The sequence below is a fragment of the Natrix helvetica genome, assembly GCF_964273705.1.
Source record: "Natrix helvetica genome assembly, chromosome: 1".
Taxonomy (NCBI): Eukaryota; Metazoa; Chordata; class Lepidosauria; order Squamata; family Natricidae; genus Natrix; species Natrix helvetica.
Window position 1 is genome coordinate 198,398,843 of NC_138548.1, and position 22,236 is coordinate 198,421,078.

The window sequence follows — 22,236 nt, forward strand, 5'->3', positions numbered from 1 at the left end:
CGAAGCTGCACCCCAAATGACACCTTAGGGAGTTGCAGATTGGACATTGGGTTGGGGAATTGGGGGAGGATGCTAGGTAAACATTTGATATGTACATGTTCGCACCTTTTAGCCCAGATCTTGCTTTCCTTTTCACTGCTTTCAATTCATATCTAGTAAAAGTACTTTATCTCTATCCAAATGGAGTTGAGGTTTTTCTTTCATGGATATTGAAGGAGGCATGCCTGACACACATATATATAAGATAACAGATAAAAGTATAAACATGATTTTGAATACCTGAAAAGGATACAAATAAAAAGGGACATTAGGACCGTAGGCACCTTGGTGTGCTTATGCACGCCCCTTACAAACCTCTTAGAAATGGGGTGAGATCAACAGTAGCCAGTCTAACGTTAAAGTTTTGGGGGTTAGGGGAAGAAGCCAGAGCCAGGTAGCGCATTCCAGGCATTGACCACTCTGTTGCTGAAGTCATATTTTCTGCAATTGTGTTTGGAGCGGTTTACCTTAAGTTCGTATCTGTTGTTGGTTCGTGTATTGTTGTGGTTGAAGCTGAAGTATTCATTGACAGGTAGGACATTGTAGCGGATAATTTTATGTACTACGCTTAGGTCAGACCGAAGGCGCCGTAGTTTTAAGTTGTCTAAGCCCAAAATTTCAAGTCTGGTGGCATAAGGTATTTGAGTAAGAACCATTTCAAAAAGGATTCATTGCTATTGTTTCCACGAAAGGAGAAGGACTAAAGGGGAACAACGGTTAAAGCAGATCGGCTGCAAAAATCGGGGGTGGGGTAGGGGGAGAGTCACTTAAGCGGTACAAAAAAAGCGCTCACTTCCTTCTCCCCCGCCGTGATGTTCCGCCCATCCGGTCGCCGGGACTCAAGAGTCAAGCGTTCTTATGCACATTAGAGCAGAGGTCTTCAAACTTGGCAATTGTAAGACTTGTGGACTTCAACTCCCAGAATTCTCCAGCAGCTCGCTGGAGAATTCTAGGAGTTGAAGTCCACAAGTCTTAAAGTTGTCAAGTTTGAAGACCTCTGCATTAGAGCTTTAAGTCTCTCTCTCTCTCTCTCTCTCTCTCTCTCTCTCTCGGCTGTACCTACGGCCACCGCCTTTATTGACGTTGCTTCCGGTCCCTTCCTAGACTCGAGGCCGGCCTCTTTCGTTTTCCCGATAATCTGCTTTCTCTTTCTAAGATGTCACTTCCGGTAAACAAGAAAACAACATACCAGGAAGGAAGAAATCCTTAGGAAGGTGTGTGGGATCTGGAGTTCGAAGTAGAGGTGCGACTTTTCCTTTTATCCCTCTTTGGACGGGGGCTGTGCTTTGCAGGAGGGGTTGTGTTTGGCAAAGGGCCCCAGCATTGGGCCCTTCCACGCCAGCTTGGTCTGAGAGCCATGCCGGCTCCCTCGTCCGGTCCGGGGCACTAGGCGTTTGCCCACTGCTGGCGCTCTCCAGATGCATTAGATTATGATTTCCATCATCTTAACCCTCAAACTCAGATCATGCTGGGAATTGTAGTCAAACAATTGAATGCTAGGATGGGAAAGAGTGCCAGTACTGTAGACTCCCGAAAAACTCCAACCGGCATGAAATCCACACATCTTAAAAGTTGCCAAGGTTGAAAAAAAAGTTCCTAGAATGGAGGTGATTACTCAAGGGGGTGACTTGGGCATATCCTGGGGATAATAGAGCAATTTGTAACTGCTTGCTTGTGAATCAAGGATCTAGTTTGGAACCGTCACTGCCAGGGCATTTCTATAAAGCAACAGAGTCTTTTTTTTTTTTTAAAGGGAAATGTTTTTGGAGACATGAAAAAAAAAGTAATTGGGACAAACCACTTGCCCTGATCTAGAGCAAGTCTTTTTAAACAGCTGTTAGCCAAAGGGAAACTTGCAAATGGGTAGGAGGGAATAACTTCTAATTTTATTTTATGGTACTTGTAAACTTGTAAACTTGTACTTGTAAACTATCATGTCTAGTAGTGAATGATAGGCCTATTTCTTTCTCTTGCCCACTGAGCTCATTTCATTTATTGCATTTTCATGCATTCCCTTTCTAAAGAACTTAGGGTAGGCTACTAAACCCCACTCCTTTTATCCTGCTATCTTCATAATAGGTTTTACACATCACAATGAATCATAATATGATTTAGCCTGTTAGCTCTTGCCTAGAAGTAGAGAAATAGTAGTTCCAGACCTGCTGTTAAATCCCTGGGAATTTGAAGTAGATAAGCAGTATTCTGAATCTTCATTTTTTGAAAGAAAAAGCAAAATCTGTATTTTTTACCACCACCACCACCACCATTCATATATAAATCATTCTGTTGAAATGGGGAAAATGTCTTTAAATTGAACTATGAACTGGGAATCAAAATAAATTCCTTGCATAGTGTTCTTTAATTATATATCCTTTTTACTGAATTCAGTTTAATGGATCTTGAGAGCAGTGAAAAAAAACTCTCCACCTCGGCATAGACCAGGCATACTATGAATGAGAAAGAAAGTGAAATCTCATTACTTATTTCATTTTCATAAACTGAGGCAAAGAGATATCCCCTATGTGTGGTTATTGTCATGGGTATGCTTTGATGAAGGCGCTGATGGTATGCTTCCTCTGTTCCCAGGATCTGGCTGGATGAGTGTAACCCAAAGGGATTGGAGCTGCGACATGGTGCAGCCAAGTGGGTGCCCAGATGGTGACTATGGCATGATGGGAGACGATTCCTCCCTGGGCAAAGCTGGTATCCTTCAGTTGCCAGCTGAGCTAGCAGGACATGAAGCTGTACAATATTTCCTGGCTGAGAACAGAGACCTCAAAGGTGAGGACATGTTGGAGTGACCTCCACTATCATGTTTAAATGATAAATTCAATATTCTCTTATTCTCTTATTGAGTCCTGTCAGTTTATATTCAGTCCTTGTCTCCTATAACAGACATTTCCATAAATGAATCGGAACAATATTTTAAGTATCAGGGAAGGTAGATAACTAGAATAGTTTAGAATCTCTGGCCTTCCTTTATGAATTATAATTTTCTGCAGCTCCAGCCATCATGAGGAATCCGGTGTGGGTATAATTTTGTAACTTCTAGAAGTTTGAAATATCCAACCACTGATTAGATTGATTTTTCTGTTTTTACTTCGCCTATATTTAGTTGTTGTATTTAGGAAGAAAACTAACCAACTGGCTACTTAGCTAAGATTGAAGTATTCAAGTATTCCAGTTTCCCATTTTTTCACATCAGAAGGGCCAAAAGCTTCATTTGCCACCTCTCTAAATTTATATGGACAGCTCTGTAAATCGTGCAGTTACTTTCTGTTGATGGCTGGAAAGCTGCTTGCTCCTTTGCTTTTTTCCTCTTTATACTGAGTACTTTAGATTCCACTGTTTTTTTTAAAAAAAAAATCAGGGACAGAATAAGTTCAGAGCAGTCATCCCTTACCTGCCAAGTTTTGAATAGAGTTTCTTTTGGTCTGGGCCAGTGGTCGGCAAGCCGCGGCTCGCGAGCCACATGCGGCTCTTTACACATTTTAATGTGGCTCTTCTGTGTGCCGGGCGCCCGCTCCCCTCCCTCCTCTCGGGCACTTCAAAACAAGCGCCCCTTTCCCTTTTTTTCTTTTCGACCCACAATGATTAGGGAGGATCCTGAAGTCGGGCGGGGACGAGAAGCAAGGAGGCAGAAAAAGAAACGGAGGCTAAGGAGCTTCCCCCCCGCCCCCTCCCAGCAAAAATCTAACCGGGAGCCGGGCGGGCAGTAGCAAATTAGCCAATCCCGCCCGGCTCCCCGGTTAGATTTTTGCTGGGAGGGGGCGGGGGGGAAGCTCCTTAGCCTCCGTTTCTTTTTCTGCCTTCTCGCCACGGCGTGATCGGCTAATTTGCTACTGCCCGCCCGGCTCCCCGGTTAGATTTTTGCTGGGAGGGGGCGGGGGGGAAGCTCCTTGGCCTCCGTCTCTTTTTCTCCCTCCTCGCTTCTTGGGGCTCCACCAATGGGGGAGCAAGGCCCGCCCAGCACCAGGCTTTGGGCTAACACAGAGGTCTGCAAAGTTGGCTGTTTTAAGACTGGTGGACTTCAATTCTCAGAATTCTGGGAGTTGAAGTCCACCAGTCTTAAGAGCCAATTTTACAGATCCCTGGGCTAATATGATTGATGCCCTTGGTGGACTTCAATTCTCAGAATTCTGGGAGTTGAAGTCCACAAGTCTTCAAGCTGTCAGGTTTGAAGACCCTGGGTTTTTTTTTTCTAAAGGGTTGGGGGTGCGAGGGTCTTGCAACTTGACAGCTTTAAGACTTGCATGCTTCAATGCCAGAGTTCCTGAGCCAACATGACTGGAGGAGGAATTCTGGGAGTTGAAGTCCACAAGTCTTCAAGCTGTCAGGTTTGAAGACCCCTGGTTTTTTTTTTTCTAAAGGGTTAGGGGTGCGAGGGTCTTGCAACTTGACAGCTTTAAGACTTGCGTCCTTCAAATGCCAGAGTTTATTGAAACTAAAAACAGTGTAGCATCCTATGTATTTTCGGTTTTAAAAATGTGGCTCTCAAAATAAATTTCAATCGTGGTTTTGGCGAGATTTGGCTCAGTTGAAAAAAAAGGTTGCCCACCACTGGTCTGGGCTGTTGGCAAGAGCTAGTAACAAGGCCAGTCATTGTATATAATGCATATTTGATGAAATTCTAATCTGTCACTTTCTGATTTTGATAGTCTAATACTAGATATGGGTGTCTTTTTGGAATTTGGTCTCTGTGATGTGAGATCAAGTGACTAAAACTGAGAATTCGATTCTCATTACAGAAGAATGCATTCATCCTGCATAGTAAAGAGGAATTTTGATGAGATGGTGGATTTATTGTTTAGTAGTCAATCATTGTCCTTCTAATGTAACGAATAAAAAAGGTAGGACACTGATCCAGTAAACATCCTTTGTTTGTGTACTGTTTGTAGAAGCCATCCGACAGAGTAATCACATGCTACGAGAGCGGTACAAGGAATTTGTGCAGTTTCATGCTTCCAAAAAGGAAGAGAAAGAATTCATTATGAGCAAGTTCCAGGAGGCTCGGCTTGTGGTGGAAAAATTGCACCTAGAACGCATGGAGTTGGAAAAACAGTTGCAGCAGGCTTCTCAGGATGTGGAGCGATTGAAGGTGCAACTGGGTGCTGTTGGGAACACAGAAGGGTTAAGAGTTTGGGGTCTTCCTCTAGTTCCCCTTTCCTTTTTTTCCAGTTTAAGTATCTTGCTGAAGAATAGGCATCCTTCCAATGTGTGGTGTATGTTGGCATGTGAAAAAACATTTGAAGCAATTTCAAAACCATCACATACATCAAGATGTTTGTGTTTCTCTTCACAGACAGCTTCTCAACCATTTCTCTCAGAAAAAGACCTCTCTGGCACACAAGAGGAATCAGACACTGTAACTCTTACTGAGGAAGATGTACTTACTGTGGTACGTGTGCATTATCTATCTATGGTACTAGTTCTCTAATTCATTGCCCTCCAGATAAGTTGATGTACAAATTCCAACAGCTTTAACTAGGGTAGCAAATCTTGATTGAAGATGATTGGATTGGAAATGTAGCTCAGCACTTTTGGAAAATTTCACATAAGTGAACACTGATCTAGATCAGCAACTAGAATTTGTAAATTGATGCAAATAAATAACATGGAAAATAGGGATTTGCAGCCTTTCTACATTTGTCTCATCCTGTAGATAGATTAAGGCTGCATCACTTCACCTGCTGTAGATGGCCGATTCAATTTCTTATCACAACATATTGTTTTTATTTCAGACGTCTGGGCTACTGAAAGAGAAAAGGGAAAGGCTGGAAGAGGACTGGAAGGCAATGCAAGATGCCAACCAGGTCTTACAGAAAGAAAAACTTGCCTTGGAGGCTAAGATTGCCCTACTGCAACAAACAGCAAAGGTCACTGTGCCAATAGAGGAGTTCAGAATAAAGATTAAAGTGAGATTTGGTAGCAGCAGCAGCAACAGACACTGAATGTATAGTGGGACATGGGGAAAAAGAGATCACATGAAGTTCAGGATAGTGGCATAAAGAGATGAGGAAAGGCAACTGGAGCTGGTAAGGCTGCTCTCGCAATGCACCCTTCTTTTACCTTCCTAGGAGAATGGTTGCTCATTGGAGCAGTCCCTGGAAGTAGAGTCCCTGCAGAGCTCGGAGGACAAGTAAGTATCCTGAGACCTTTGCAGGTTAGTCTGGATACTCGTTTGTAAAGAACTTACTTATTTGTCTTATCATTATTATTATGAAGATTTGCGCCCTGTTATGGAGTGCTTTACAATGAATTATTTTATATGTACAATAAAATAATACAGATAAAATCACCCCAAACAGTAAATTTATAACAATAAATGTACAAATATATCTGTCAAAAAAAAAGACAGCTAAAGTTAAAAATGGTGGACAAAAATAGTGAAAATATATTACGGTGGTAGCCTCCTCTTGGAGATTTTCCAAAACAGATCTGGAAAAGACCTTTTAATCAGTAACTCTCATATTTCATAGGAATGTGCAGAAATGTACCTGATGATAATAATTAGAAGTTCAGAAATTAGGTTTCTGTGCATCCTCTATCCATACAGTCCCTAGCATTGCAGTTTTTAATGTACACAATCCCCTGCAATATCCGCAGCATTTAAATATTATGTGGAATGGCCAGTGGAGATGCAATCCTCCTCCTTCCTCCCCCCAACCTTATTCTAATTCCAATTCTCCTCTTCCTTCTATCATCATCGTCATCATCCTCTGTCCTTCACAGTGCTGGTGGGAAACAAATTGAGCAGTTGCAAAAAAGGCTGAAGGAGGCTGAAGATGAGTAAGTAAATAATGATGCATTGGTATTTTATAAGAAACAGTCATTTAAGCATGCATGCTGTTAGGACAGATCAAAGACTAAAATTGTCAGATGTTGCAAATGGATGGTTGAGGAAAGAGCAAATAGAAGTAACCCTCTCCAGAATGGCTAACACAACTGAAGAAAATGCAATGTTTTTATGAGAAACGAAGATAAGGCTAGCCAAATGCCTATTGATACTCAGTTGAGAATCACAAACACTTCTTAGAAGTGCTGTTTCCTCAAGTATTACCAGGACAAGGTAATTACTCCAGTGTTACCCTTCCATTGTAGGCAGTTTGTAAGCCAGTAGGAGCAGGATTTTGGATATGTAAAATCACCTACGGGCAAATTGATATTCTTCCCTGAAAGTTTAGTCCCACTGGCTCTATAAGATATAAGATTTACTCTATTTATAAGAGGTTAGAGGCAAAAATGACAAAATATTTCTCTGTCTGTCACAGTCCTGACATTGGGAGTGGGAGTGGGGCAATTACTAAAGCCGTTATCAAACAGCAAATAATGGATATTAATTTGCAGAGGGATGCTAGGAGCTTTCCTAGATTTGAGAAGCAATTTGCCCTATCAAAATATCTATATACTCTTTACTACTGCAAAATAGGCTGCCTTCACCCTTACTGGAAGGAGGCTACAAACATGTCTCCATTAGAATAAGGCTTTGTCTCAGTCATATAAGAGCAGCTGAAACTATGCCAGTTTTATGATGAAATTTGTCACTTATATTTAATTCCACTTCTAAGAAAATTTCTGGGCATGCTAGAGAAATTCTGAATTTCATTTCTTCTTTCAGGCAGTGGCATCGATTTTAAAGTTTCCAAATTGTGTTTCATAGCGCTTAGTTTTAGGGAATGATAATGAAACAAGACAAATTTTCATTCAAGTTGAAACGAAGCATGAAATTTGGCAGCTCTGTCTAAATTTTAAGTCATTTTGTGCTGTTTTATAACAAACATATTATTTAATAGTCTAGCAAAGTAGCCTTAAGTACTTTTAAAATGCTTTTTAGTAAGCATTTAACTTGTTAGACTTTAATACAGTACTGGGTTTTTTTCCTGTTCCATTTTATTTTATTCCTAAACTTGACATTTTTATGTATTTCTACTGCAACTCTGTAAAGCCTGTTATTCGGAAACTGGCGAAATTCAATCTGTGTCCCTCCTTGTTTTGTTCCACCCCCAGAAGCTTAGCCCTTCGGCAACAGCTGGCATCCAGTTTGGAGGAGCTAGCCTGTCAGACTGCCAGGGAGCAGGAGATCCAGCAGCAGCTACAAACCTTGACCAAACAACTAGAGGTTAATGTGTTCCCACACTCTCTTTTGCAAGCTGGGGAGGAGGAGTAAAACAGGAGGCTCCTCTCTATCCCTCTGTAGGTGTATTGACTCTGGGCCCTCTTCTCATTACAGCAAGTTGGGGAGGATAAGACTTTAGCAAAGGCCCAGGTGACATCTTTGCTGGGGGAGCTGCTGGAGAGTCAAAGCCGCCTCGAAACTTGTACACACCAAAACAAAGAGCTGGAGGAGAGGTGAGAGGCATGCAGGAGGCTTGCATATGATGTTGTGGGTAGACAGCTGGGAGAGGCCCCTTTCTCTGCAGTGATGCAGACATTATGGAACAATGAGCTGAGGCTGCTCTGTGGGACAGGGAGGGTGACTCCCCTGCTTTTCCTCTCAGTAAGATCTGGCTTCAAGCTAGCAGAGCTTGTGGGATAACCCTCGTGCCCTAAACCTGCTTACAGCATCTTTCTGTACCAATTGTGAAAAAGATTGGCTGTTTGAAACCTTCCAGAGTTCTTTTGTTGATTTTGGAAGAGCCACCTCTCACTTTGACAAGCAGAAGAGGCCACAATTTCTTCCTGGCCAGAAGGGCAAGGCAACTCTTTCTTTCCAATTCTCCAGTCACTGAACAAGATTTTTTTTTTAAAAAAATCAGCTGTGAACTGGGTATTGCTGTGATTTTCTAGGTGATCTATCAGATCACAACAAAAATAATGACAAAAAGCAGTGAAGAGTTGGAAATGTTTTTGTTGTTTTCACTCTGTTCACTTGCACTGCTGAAGAGGTAGGTACGTTGCTTCTTCAGAGGTGCAAGCAGCTGGGATGGAAAGCTCAGAGGGACCCCCAATTGCATGCACATCCTCCAAAGTGACACACTTCCCATGGGAAGCCACCGAAGAGGATGATGGCCCTGAACATGATGGTGAAGACTCAGGAAGCTGTGTAGAAAATTTACTGAATCAAACAATGCTGGATCTAGTGTTGTCATGGTGTGTACTTGCTGGGGCAGACGCCTGAAGGGAATTCTGCTTACATTGGAATTTTGGCAAGTTAGGCAGAGTTAGATGACCACGTGTGTGTGTGTGTGTGCCATCTCTACAGGGTTCGTGGGGCTGGTGAACGACTGCAGCAGCTTGAAAAAGAGGCTGAAATCCGCAACAAACAGCACGGTGTACAGGTGGACCAGTTGAGGTTGCAGGTGCAAAACCTTGAGAGTGCTCTACGAGTGGAACGACAGAGTGCCACAGAGGAAAAGTGAGTGTGAAAGTGATCTGGGGAAAGCCAAAGGAAGCGAGGGCATTTCTGATAGAAGTAGCCTGATCAACCTGAGTCCTTTGGCAATGATTTGTATAATCTCCTTCATTTTAGGAGAAAACTAGCCCAAGTACAGGTGGCTTATCACCAGCTCTTCCAGGAGTACGATGCCCACATCAAAACCAGCTTGGAAACTGAGAAGCGAAGCAAGGTGGGAGACATTTCATGCATTGTTCTGGGAAATCTTGATGCTGGGGATGAGTGGGAGCCAGAATATGGGAGGCGGCAATTGTCTCTTGCCCCAGGAAAAAAAGATTTCTTTGCACAGAGTGTCAACATTGTAACTGTCTCTTCCTCAGAGCTTGGATATGCAGCTTGCTGAACTGTCTCAGCAAATGCAGCAGGCCGAGGAGGCTCTGGTAGCCAAGCAAGAGCACATTGACAAGCTGAAGGATGATGCTGAACAGCACAAAACTGTCATGGAGACTGTACCTGTGCTCAAGGCCCAGGTGAGTACAATGTCACTTTGTTAGAGAAGAGACTGGGATTCCTTTGTATTTGTGAGTGGTGCAGCATGAGTAATGGGAGAGTCACTTTGATCTAATAGTTAAGGTGCTGGCCTAGAAGCCAGGAAACTGCAAGTTCTAATTCTGCCTTAGCCATGAAAGCCAATTGGGTGACCTTGGGCCAGTTACTCACTCTCAGTACAACCCACCTCACGGTTGTTGTGGGCAAAATAGGAGGAAAGGTACATTATGTTTGCCACCTTCAGTTATTTATGAAGTAATAAAGGTTGGATAAAAAACAAATATGTAACAACAGCGATAGCATTTAGGCTTATAGTGTTTTACAGCATATTGCTCCCAACAATCTGGACCCTCATTTTACCAACCTTAAGCCCGTCAGGATTGAACTCCTGGCAAGTGGGAGTTCTAATCACTGTGCCAAAAGGAGTGTTATCCTATCTTTTCCATTCAGGCTGATATCTACAAGACAGATTTTCTGGCAGAGCGCCAGGCACGTGAAAAGCTACATGAACAACGAGAGTTCCTGCAGGAGCAGGTTGCCCAGTTGCAGAGGGAGAATGAGAAGCTGAAAGCCGAGTCGGAAGGACGGTGAGTAGGTTAGAGGATGGAAAGAAACCTTACGCATCTGGAATAGAGCCATTTTTATACCCCAAGTCATGTTTAACTTATGTAATGTTTTGTTGGCGTCTGTAATCAGAGGCAATACAGCTAAGTATTCCTCCACCATTTCCTAGAGAAAGCCATTCTGGTGCTCTTTCTTGTCTATCTAGGGCTCTGATGGAAGAGATGAGAAATCGCCATTCAGAAATGCGTCCATCTCCTCAGCCGAGTAAGTGTTGACACTTGATTATTTTGCAACAATCTTCATTGATTTCAGAGACTGGCAAATTATAAAACAGGGCAAAAAAAAAAGTGCTTTGCAAGCACGTTGGCAGTGAAGATGCAACACGTGGCCACAACTCTTTCAATCAAATGCAGGATCAGCTAGAGCAGCAGCAGAAGGCAACCTTATAGCCTCAAACTGCTGCTCCTGTGAGACATACGCAAGAAAGGATTTAAGGGCTAAATGACCATTCCCGAAGAAAGATCAACCTGATAGGACTGGAGGATTTAGATGTTTCTTTCTTTCAGCAAAGATGTATGTTTTTCACTTCGCAATGTAGGCAAAATGACATTTGAAAGTAGGACATAGATGCTCTTAAAAATCAAAGGCAGCCAATCTTTGGGCAGTGTATTTGAGTTGTGTATTTCATCTTTTTTACTGTTATATGAAGTAATGAATCTTATCTGTGAGTTTGAATTTGCCCTACTTCTTCTCTTCAACTTAAAGATCCAAATCTATTGTCAAACTTCGTAAGGAAATCAAGTGAAATTTCCTGAAACATTGGGTGCTATTTCAGTAGTTTGAGGGCATATGACAAATATAAAACTGAAGAGATTCAGACTGACGTTTACTGCAGACAAATGTTTTGCTGCTACTAGGTTTGCAACAAGAGTTTTGCTTACGGTAGTTCAATTTTTATTTTATTTTTGCCACTTGCTCTGATATACATGAAAATAGTAGCTATCTTGGAGAAACTCTCTTGCTTTCATTGGAAGCAAAATAAATAAATAAAATGGAAATTAGAAGCTTCTGCAGCTAAATTGCAGCAATGTTTTCAGCACTGAAACTTCTTGCTATTTCTTTCCTTTCCTTTGCAATCTGATTTCAATCTTATTGCAATAGCACTGTTCACATGACTGTCAGTACTTGAGACTCTGGTAGCTTCATTTTTAATTTTTTTTTCTGATTTATAGCATGTGATTTGCTTTCAATTTTTGCCATAGACAATATTTTCATTGAGGTATAATTTTTCCTTGTCATTGGCACTTTGGAGCTTGACATATGAGAAATGAGATATAATTCACTTCCATATATAGAATTTCACATCTTTGTTCACCAGAGAACCCTCTTTTCAACGTTAAGTGAAGGATGTGTATGCTCTAATAATTTGATATCCCCACAGACCTTGTTAGGTTACTGCTAACTTTTAATTTCAGAAAATTAGGTCAAGCAGTGTGGTGCTCCTGTGCATCCAGTAGGCTCCTGCCTCTTTAAAGATTTTATCTTTTGAAGAGAAGTACTTGCCTCCAAGCATCATCTTTTATTTCAAATAACTTTGAGCCTCACTGGCAGTCTTGAGGGAAAAAAAATTGTTGCATGGCTGCTGCCCCAGTTCTTGTGGGCAGCTTTGGAAGTGTGCAGTGCTATCCTGAAAGAAACAGAAAAGTAAACTGGATTGTAGAAAGTATTCTGGGGTGTTAAAGAGGATGGTAAAAATCCATCTTGGCCAGTTTGCTTTCGGGAGTTTTATGGCCAGCCATGTAGCAATACTATAGTCTCATCCATTTACAAGCTTAAGAACAACCCAAGAACAATAGCAAAGTAATATTTGTGCTTCAAGTAGGTACTTGGGGGAACAATTTGTTTTTCTTAACTAAATATTTAGACCAGTTCTTGCTTGCTGTTACTTAACCATTTACCTAAGATGGGCTATCCGCTTTTCTTATGTCTATATTTATACTAGATGGAGTCTTTCGTGGGATTTCCTCAAAGTTTTCTTATGCTGACTACCAAAATTAGTATAAAATTCAGACACACTCGGAAAACTCAGTAAGCCTGGACAGGGAACAAGTTGTTCCCGATACTCTATTAGCACAATTTTATTCTACTACACAGATCATAAATCTTTTTGCATCAAAAATCACATTAATAGGTTGAATGCTCCGGAATCTGCTGGATTTTCTGTATCCTTAGCAATCCGTTTTTCTTCCTAGTGGAAAGTAAAATGGTCTGTAATTTCCTGAACCTTTTAAAATTGTTTTCTTCTCTGAAAAGTAGTTTTCCTTATATTGCATGTAAACTGTTGCTAGCTGATTAATATAGTCCAGTAGATTTTTTTTTGGTCAGAAAACCTTTCCATAGAAAGGATAAAAAATGCACTTCTCACTTCTCTGCAATACATTACATCATGGTATATTGTAGCAATTGAACCTTTGGACTGTTTAATCACTGTCTCTATTAATTCAGTGTAGAACTAATATCTGTGTTTTTCTTGTATTTTTACCAGATAATTCTCCTTTTCATAATTCACTAAACACTGCCATCATTGTTAGAGAAGAAGCAATTATACAATATACTAAATTTGCTAATTTACTCTTCCTTCCCTTTCCAGATTTCTTGATGGGCACCACCCCATTCCATCCCCAGAGTGTACCAGGGCGAAGACAAAATGTTCTAGAAGAACAGCCTATCCACTATTGTCCCAAATGCCAGTATAAAGCTCCAGACATGGACACCCTACAGATCCATGTAATGGATTGTATCCAGTGACAGTAAAGAAGAAGAAGAAGGGGAAGCTCCAGGCTGATGTACATTTGCATTGCTTTAAACAGAACCAGCAGTTCAGCTGCCAATCCTGGAACAAAAAGTGTGGACTGTTTACTTTCTGCTCTCCTGTATGTCATTAACTTTTTTTCCTCTTATAATAATGGCTGAGCCTACTGCTGACCTTGTCCCAAGCCTGGCTATTAGAGCCACAGGGGAAAAGGGTTGCACTATTCTAGGTTTGTGTAAAGCAATCTTTTCCAGTGCTTTTAATTCAGTGTGCATCAGGGATACCAGGGATTAGGTCATTCCCTCAGAATAACAAGTCACATGCCTATTAATCTACCAGTAACTCATTTCATGGGTGATATGGGGGGGGGGGGGAATCTCCTTCCCTATAAAGACTACTGCTCCTCTTTGTCCCACATCCCAGTAAGATTTTAAATGCCTTAAACAGTTCCTCAAGCCATAATTAGGTAATTATTTTATCTATAAAATAAAAAGGATAGAGGGGTTTTCTTCTGCTTTCTAAGAGGGCTTCCAAATGAAATTGTTTGCAACCAATCTTTAGGCTGAAAGGCACTGTATGACTCTTTCTTCTTAAGTCAATTAAAGCAACAATGAAGATAATCAGTGATTTTCCTACTTACACCAGGTACCTCCCTTCTAGGTCAATAATGTGTTAGCACTCCATCCTTTAGAAATCAACTTTTTATTAACTCAATCACCCATAATTTACAACCAAAGCAACAATCCATGAAGCTGAGCTTGGCACTGCTCCTCTAGGGTTCCTCCGCTCCTCCAAGACCTTGTAAGATTTTCAGGGAGATGCTTCATGAAGAGAAGAGAGGCCTCTAAACTCAGCCAAATGGCTTTTTAAATCACCCACCCTCCTTTTGGATCAGCTGCTCAGTCTGACCAAAAGTTGGGAGAGCTCAATAGGCAGAATTATTCCAATAAATAATTTGAATTACCATATTCTCCATATCCACCATCTAGCAATTTACCTGCTTGCAGGAGATGACTTCAAAACTAATAATCTCAGATAACAGGGAGGAATCAGCCATCAACCAATAAGGAGATAAATTCTGGGCAATTTGTGCTGTAGAAACTTAAGACTGTACCCAGGACTATAGAGTGTTGCCCTTTTCAACTGCAGAGTTGACAGTGGGGAGAAATCATTTTCCCTTCTCATGATGCAACTTCAGGGCTAGCACTAGAATTGTTATCCTGAGGGGAAGCACTGGCTCCCCGTGGGGTGACTTCAATAATACGAGGTTTATCAATGATGCGAGCTGTCTGGTTGCCCTTCTCCACAATGCCAATGATCCAGGCTTGGTGTCCTTCTCCATATTTAGGTGACTTTATTTCAGCACAGAAGCGGGCAGCTTGCTCCCGGGGTAGACAAATCAGCAGCCCCCCTTGTTTAACAGAAAAAAACAGCAAATTATAATAATCAGAAAAAATGATAGTTCCTCATCCCCCCATAACCATAGTAGATTAACCTAAACTCTTACAATCCACTAAATTAATGGTACACAAAACAGATAAGATTTCATAAAGCTCAGTTTTTCAACAAAAAAACCATACCTAATTATTCCAACACTGTTTTGTTTTGTTTTAATTTCACCAGTTGTGGGAAGACTAGGGAAATGAAGTAATTTTGTTGTATGTTTGGAAATCTGCAATTGTTGCTGATGTATTTACAAATCATTCCACGGAATCCAAGTCTACATTTTGCTTGTTCCTTGCCTAGTTTATCCAACTTACCAGAAGTTTCTGGAGAAGTCCCTTGGAGGAGCCTGGACCGGTTGCCACATGCTTTGCTAATAGCAGCCATCTTGGCAATGATGGGTAGATTATGAATGACAAATGATACCTCGCTACGCTGCTGCTTGGCTAAGTTCTGTGCATGACCCAGAATCCCAAATCCTGTAATGTCTGTGGCAGCATGGGCATTGAAAGTATGCATCAAACTGGCAGCTGACAAGAGGAACAAATGTGGCATAAGTGATAACAAAATAGCAGTTAAGCCTGTACACAGTCCTATAACTAAAACAGCAAGAATCATTTATTATCTAGGGCTGATATTTAATAGGAGGCATCTGAAGTTGGTGGCAGCATTATATGCCCAGAAGGATACAGCAATTAATTCACATAAAAGGTGGATTTATAGCTGTTACATATTAGGAAGCTCCCAATAAAAACAACTTTGTGCATTTCTAGCTATTCTACCTCTGATAGCATATTAATATAATTGCTGCTCAATTATTTTAATTTTGCCTCTATAAGCCAATGAACTGTAATTTTACAATTCCAGAAATGTTACCAATCACATGTGGCGAAAACCTTGTGATCATTTCACGTAGTTTGTTTAGTTTTTTTGCAAGTCCAATAATGCTCAAAATATCTTGCCCTGGTACATTAACTACTTTAATGTCATGTTTTTAACTGTTTTCCTAAATAGGTTTTTATAGGGAGATACGGTTGAATGCTATCTGTGAAAATAAAACAGCTCTTGAACTAGAGGTTGTCTGACCATACTCTTGTGCACCCCATTAAAGAACAGAAGTAAGATGTTTAAATATGTAGAGCCAAGGCAACCTGTTGCAAACTGAGTAAAGATCCAAACCAATACTTAAGCCCCTACCTGTTCTGTTCAGCATGGCCATACTAAACATGGCTTCCTGGTAGGCCAATTCAACATCTTCTTTGGAGACCACCAGCTTAATCTTATTCCACCGCTCTGGCTGGAAGAGTGATACAAGCATTTGAAACGGCTCTGAAGTTTCACTCCTCCATAGCAGAAAAAAGAATATCTGCCAGTTCATCATGACCTCAAGACTCCTTCACTCTTTGATACAAAAGGATTTAGTTGGGATAAAAAAACAAACTTTCCCCCTGCTATTTACCACCTTCATGTCCAGTAATTGATAGATTTTGGATGGGAATACAGTATTCTAAAGTCGCCTTGCAATTTGGAGCCTGTTCTCAGAAAGTGTTTTGCACTTTTCGTTGTGTGTATGGGAGTGGGGTTAATTTTCTCTCTATTGGTATATATAAACACAAAGAGATATGCCCATTTCCCCATGGATAAATACTTACATTATCTAACCACTGGTGAGCATTTACAGCCACTTGAGTCCCCAGAGGCTTGGTAAGCACAAGGACATCTCCTGGAACTGCACTGTCTGGCCTAGAATCAAAGGAATAAGAATCCAACATTTTTTTAAAAAAAGTCTTGCCTTCTTATTTTCTGTCTTAATAGGATCATCTATAGTGTGCAAAGCTTATTTATTTTACACTGAATCAAAAAAATACAAGTTCAAAAGAAAAAAAATATTGTTGTCCTCACTGAAAATAATTGGGATTGGGAACTTCACTAAGTAACATGGTTATAAGGCATGGCATCACATCTCCCTGGATTTGACAGCAGTTCTGGTTACTTGCATTTCTATGAGCATGGCCATGGTACAGATGATGCATGGTTGTAGTGTCCCATGGTCACATGATCACCATTTGCAAAGTCCTGGTGGTCTCATTAACTGTCAGAAGTCAGCAGAGAAGGTGACAAATGGAGATTCCATGGTCATGGGATGCTGCAATATCACAATTGTGAACTGAGCACCTGAATTACAATCACATGACTTCAGGGATGCTATGACAGCTAATCCTATAAGCAGAGGTGGGTTGCTCCCAGTTTGGCTGAACTGGTAGTGGTATTTTGGCCTGGGTTGCAGAACTGGCAGCAACCCAGGCTGGCCATGCCCCTGAACTGGTTCCCTGGTTGCCGCTGCCATTGTTTAGAAGTGCGTGTGTGTGCACTGTTCACTGTAAATTGCGTGTGCGCAAAGAACAATTTACATTGAGCTGCACACGCACGTGAACTGGTAGTAAAACTGGGAGAAACCCACCTCTGCCTATAAGGGCTATTACCAGAATTGATCAAGCATCTTCATTTCTTTAGGAATAATCAAAGATCATCCAACAAACAGAACAAAAGTATCCTAATCACCTTCCTGTATCAACAGATTAGAAATCTGTTATAACGTATTCTAGTGAGCCAAACTCCAGGTGGGTGCAAATAATTTGTAAAACATTCCTGGATTATTGAGAAAACTGGGTATAACTGTTCTGGCCTGGAATGATATATAAACCGATCCATTTGTATCTCAACACGAATGAATTTCTTTAATGCAATGTATGAATCCAGATACTATTGGCAAAATGATCTGTGCCACCTTCAACATCACATAATAGGCTTATCATTGTTTATTTGCTGTGTGCCATCAGAATAAGTATTTTTCTACTTGGATTCTGTCTCTCAGCCTGTTGAAGATCCTTACGACACCCATTTTTAGAACTTTCCATATTAAATCTGAAAGCATCTTCAGCAAAAGAGGCAGGGCAATAACTAGGCAAATGCACTTTACACCAGTACAATCTCAACATAAGATATAAACCCTCTGAATTAGCATTCTCAAAGTTTAAACTGATTTAAAGTATTATTTAGAATATTTTAAATTGTATACAGGTAATCCTCGCTTACCAATTGCCTTTTCTAACAATTGTTTAAAATTATGACAGCTGGAAAAACCAGTTTGCAAGCAATCCTCACATTTATGACTTCACAATATCTTGTGGTCACATGACTGCCATTTAGATACTTGCAAATGATACACATTTATAATCATTGCAATGGCCCATGGTCATGTGATCACCATTTACATGCTTCATAAATGCCTTCCAACAAGTAGAATCAATGGAGAACACAGAAGTGAAATCCCAAGTTGCTGTCATATGATGGCTTGGTCAATGATGGAAGCTGAAGTGAGCTGAAGTCCAGTGAGGTCACTTAGTGACTTCAGAGCTTTGCAATGGAGTTGCTGATTCCAGTTGTGGTTATTAAGTAGACTATCTATAATCTGTTTGAAGAATATTCTGCTTTTTCCCCAGATCTGAGATCTGGAGAAAGTGCATTTCTGTTTATGTCCAGAATATTCCAAACCATTTTCATTTTGGAATATGTATCTCTGGAAATGGAGGACACCCTCTTCCCGTATTATACCTTATTCCATTGGAGAAATAAAACTTCCAAGAAATACTAGAGGATTCTGAAAATAAACATGCTATTTTTGCATCTCTAGTTCTGATTCAGATATCAAGTAAAAATTTGCAGGAATTTGAGAGGGGATGGGTATTACAAATAAGTCAGAAGGGACTAACCCATTCTGATAAATTTTGTTTACTTCAGTCTTACTACCTAAAGTCCATGCACTGAATCACTGGAGTCTCATTTTGTACATGATTTGGTGTCCCACACAACATCACAAATATTAATATAGTTTAGCTTCAAACACAATATTTACTTGCTTTGAATTCTATTCAATTTTATCTAATTCTTCTTTTAAAATAATTCTGTAGCTTAAATTTATTAAACTACATAAAAAAGACCTAGTTCAATTTACTAATCCCGGGATGACGAACATATGGCACGAGTGCCACAGGTGGCACGTGGAACCATTTATTAGGGCATGCGCGCACTGGCCAGCTGACTTCAGCATTTTTAAGGCCATTTTTTGCTCTCCCCAGGCTCCAGAGGCTTTATAGGAGCCTGGGGAGGGCGAAAACAGCCTCCTCCGCCTCCCTGGAGGCCCTCTGGAGGCTTCAGCAGCTTCCCTGAAGCCTCCGGAGCGCAAAAAAACCAGCCCTACGGTCAAACCGGAAGTTTGGGAACAGATTTCTGGTTTGCTCGTAGGGCTGTTTTTAGTCCTCCAGAGCCTTCAGGGGCCTTCCGGAGGCTCCCCTGAAGACTCTGGAAGACAAAAAATGACCGTACAAGCAAAAAGGAAGTCACTTCTGGTTTGTCCATAGGGCCGTTTTTAGTCCTCCAGAGCCTTCAGATACCTTCAGGAGGCTTCCCTGAAGGCTCCGGAGGACTAAAAATGGCTCTACGGACAAACAGGACTTCCAGTCTGCTTGGAGGGTCGTTTTAGTCCTCCGGAGCCTTCAAGGAAGCCTCCGGAAGGCCCCTGAAGGCGCCGGAGGGCTAAAACCGGCCCTACGAGCAAACCAGAAGTCTGTCCCTGAATTTCCAGTTTGCCTGTAGGGCTGTTTTTTTGCGCTCCAGAGGCTTCAGGGAAGCTCCTGAAGCTTCCGGAGGGCCTCCGGGGAGGTGTGGGAGGCTGTTTTTGCCCTCCCCAGGCTTCTATAAAGCCTCTCGAGCCTGGGGAGGGGAAAAAAGCATGCAAAAAATGGGGGCGAGCATTGGTCATGCACGCATGCGTGTTGGGGATCACACATTGCATTATGGGTGTGGCACGCCCGTGCACGACCCCCCTGCGCTCCACCCGCTTTGGCACGTGAACCAAAAAAGGTTCGCCACCACTGTACTAATCACTTTTCTAAAGTTTGGACTGAGTTAGTAATAAGAATTCTCATAGCTTTTATAGACTATGCAACATGTTGGCCTCATCTATACACATAAATGAAATGCTGTACCCTACTTTTTCAACTTCCCACTTGCTAATAAGAGTTCAATACTCACATAATAAATTCATTGGGCTGGCAAACAACTGTTGCAACCCCGCCAACAATGATCCAAGGATTCAAAACAGTCTGTCCACCAGTTACTGAAGTGCCACCATCCTCTGCTGCATCCCGGAAACCCTTGATTATCAGAGGCATGATTTTTTCTCGCTCCTGGGAGATAAAGGAAAAAAAGGACTTAAGAACCATTTGTAACCATCAGATAAGGATCATTTTCTACTGGATCCAATTAAATGGGGTGCGAAGATTGAACGTGGAATCTTCTGTACTGAAATTATAATGGGAAATTTCCTTGCACCATTTGTAACTTACGTTGGTATGTAAACTGTTAAAAACCTGTGGGAACTGAGCAGCACAGAGATCATAGTAAATAAAAAAACTAACTGTTAGCAGTTTTGGTTAATTATCCTATTGTAGGTGAATGAAATTATTGTCTATTCAGTGAAACTTATTTAAACAAATGATGACTTAGTGCATTGTGAAACAAAACTACTTGTAATTACAGATTAATATGCCTTATTAAATTAAACATTACATTTCTGAATTGTGAATGATGAAAGTAATTAATAATTTTTAAAAACTGTTTAATTCCATCTTTTGATTCAAAAAAATCCAATGTGTAGGAACATAACTCAGTGCTACCCTAACCCCAGAAACAATAAATTGGGGCTAGACTTCTGGTTTGCACATTTGAAGACAAAAATCACTGAACCGTATTATAACTTGAGTTGTTGCATTGAACCCAGCCAGCATATTTTTAAAAAAAACCATCTTCATATTATTTTAAGAAATAAAATGTTTCTCACCTCTTCAGTCATTTTCTGGCTCACACTCAGCAGCATAAGCATGTTGTCACATTCTGTGATGCCCAGGGCATAAAGGTCACTCAGCACATTAGCACAAGCAATGCGGCCCTAAATCAGAATAATGAAATGACTAGAACCAAGCAAGAAGGGCAAGGCAACTATTATAATCAACTGAGCAGGAAACCTAATTTCAAGACACAGCTCAATCCTTCCTAAATTGTCCAATCCTTCCTCCACCTTCTCACTAGCATGCCAACTCACCATCATATAAGGGTCTTCTACTAGTGGGTAAAAAAAGTCTGTAGTCTGCACCAGGGATAGACCCCCATGCCTCAAAGGAATCACACAGGAGTCCATTCCAATGCCTGTAGAGAAGAGGGATCACAGCATTCTTGAATGTTTAGAATTATTTCCAATTCAAGCAATTACTTGGAAGTTGATAGTCTGTATCTTCATTTTCAGTACTTATGAAATAAAATAGGGAATGTGATGAGGCAGTGTCTAGGTTGCAGACTGGACAACAATCAAAAGGGGTGAAAACACTTCTCAGTGGAGAGCCATGCACCATGTTAACAGTGAATTTTGTAACCTCCAGTAGGCTAAAGTTAAAAACAATCCCAAAGTCCAACGGCAAAGAATAGTCGACAAAATGTCCAAGACTTCGGACAAAGTTCAAATCAAGGGAGATTTTTATTTAACGGAACGTGGCATATTATCCACGTGTAAGATTATGTCGGAGCGGAAATTAAATCCAACCCATGCGGTTAATTGAAAAATCTCTTCCAGAGTTTATGTAAAATAAAAAGTTTTAAACAGCGCACCCATTCCATCTCTAGCCCAGACAGCACAGTGTCGCCCTCTCCTAACCCGCTCTTCCAAGTTTTTGGTCCTACCCCTTCCCACGATCCACTACCAGTTTTGAAACATCACCGCGTGGTAGCCCCTAAAAGGCCGCATTCGACGCTTCCCCCCCCCCACAAGCCTTACCGAGGGTGGGAGGAGGACTCCCGGCAGCCCCCGTATCCCCGGCCTCGGCCAACCCAGCATGGGAAGTGCTAAGTCCCTCCAGGAGTCTGAGCAGCGTCTCCTGGGGGACTTTGCAGCCTCATCCGCGCAGCTCCCCGTAGCTGGTGAGCCTCCAGGCCGGGCTCAGACCCAGCGCCTCAGGCTCAAACGGCCGGTAACCGGGCGGCCCGGGCGGCAAGGCGGCGGGACTTGGCGCGGTGGCTGTTGCCAGCGAAGGGAGGGTGGCAGAGGGAGAACCGGCCACCGCCGCCATGATGGCTCCACAGCAGAAGCTTCTTTCCCCGCGAGAATTGGGGCCGGGAAGAAAAAAAACCACCGTTCGCCAAGCTACGCTCGGGCAGGGCGGGGGTTGTCCCCAACCGAAGGGCGGGGGAAGAGCTGGCACGCATTCCGCCTTCACACGCCCGCGGGTTGTTCTCTAGCCGAGGAAAAATCTCGCGAGACGTCGAGGAAGGACGCTTTCGGAGGTTCACGTTTAAACTGTAGCCAGGGACAGCGTGGAAGGGGCCGTTCCAGACAATGAATTAAAATGCTCTCCCTCTCTTCCCCCCCCCCCTCTCTCAAACC

General features: G+C 41.8%; 2 protein-coding genes across 6 annotated transcripts; one reads left to right on the forward strand and one right to left on the reverse strand.

Moving 5' to 3' along the window:
- The first annotated feature begins 1,014 nt into the window (after positions 1-1,014).
- Positions 1,015-13,662, forward strand: IKBKG (inhibitor of nuclear factor kappa B kinase regulatory subunit gamma). Of its 4 annotated transcripts, none has more exons than XM_081936253.1 (15): positions 1,015-1,253; positions 2,626-2,820; positions 4,938-5,137; positions 5,342-5,437; positions 5,781-5,954; positions 6,117-6,178; positions 6,772-6,828; positions 8,047-8,158; positions 8,270-8,388; positions 9,242-9,394; positions 9,509-9,605; positions 9,754-9,903; positions 10,373-10,509; positions 10,692-10,750; positions 13,137-13,662. In XM_081936253.1, exons 2-15 carry the CDS (start codon positions 2,637-2,639, stop codon positions 13,292-13,294), a joined length of 1,758 nt encoding a protein of 585 aa, XP_081792379.1. In that variant the 5' UTR covers positions 1,015-1,253; positions 2,626-2,636; the 3' UTR covers positions 13,295-13,662. The 4 variants fall into 4 exon arrangements, with proteins under 4 accessions (XP_081792379.1, XP_081792378.1, XP_081792381.1 ...); XM_081936252.1 differs by having other exon boundaries at positions 1,022-1,282; XM_081936255.1 differs by having other exon boundaries at positions 1,029-1,282; positions 5,781-5,915.
- Positions 11,976-22,055, reverse strand: LOC309383552 (selenide, water dikinase 1-like). Of its 2 annotated transcripts, XR_014173870.1 has the most exons (9): positions 21,631-22,055; positions 20,905-21,008; positions 20,644-20,751; positions 19,836-19,990; positions 16,394-16,484; positions 15,939-16,038; positions 15,059-15,271; positions 14,296-14,709; positions 11,976-12,173 (listed from the first exon to the last, which is right to left on the reverse strand). XR_014173870.1 is itself a non-coding variant. In XM_081936256.1 (8 exons), exons 1-8 carry the CDS (start codon positions 21,920-21,922, stop codon positions 14,480-14,482), a joined length of 1,293 nt encoding a protein of 430 aa, XP_081792382.1. In that variant the 5' UTR covers positions 21,923-22,055; the 3' UTR covers positions 13,982-14,479. The 2 variants fall into 2 exon arrangements, 1 of the variants encoding a protein (XP_081792382.1); XM_081936256.1 differs by lacking the exon at positions 11,976-12,173 and having other exon boundaries at positions 13,982-14,709.
- Positions 22,056-22,236: the final 181 nt, after the last annotated feature.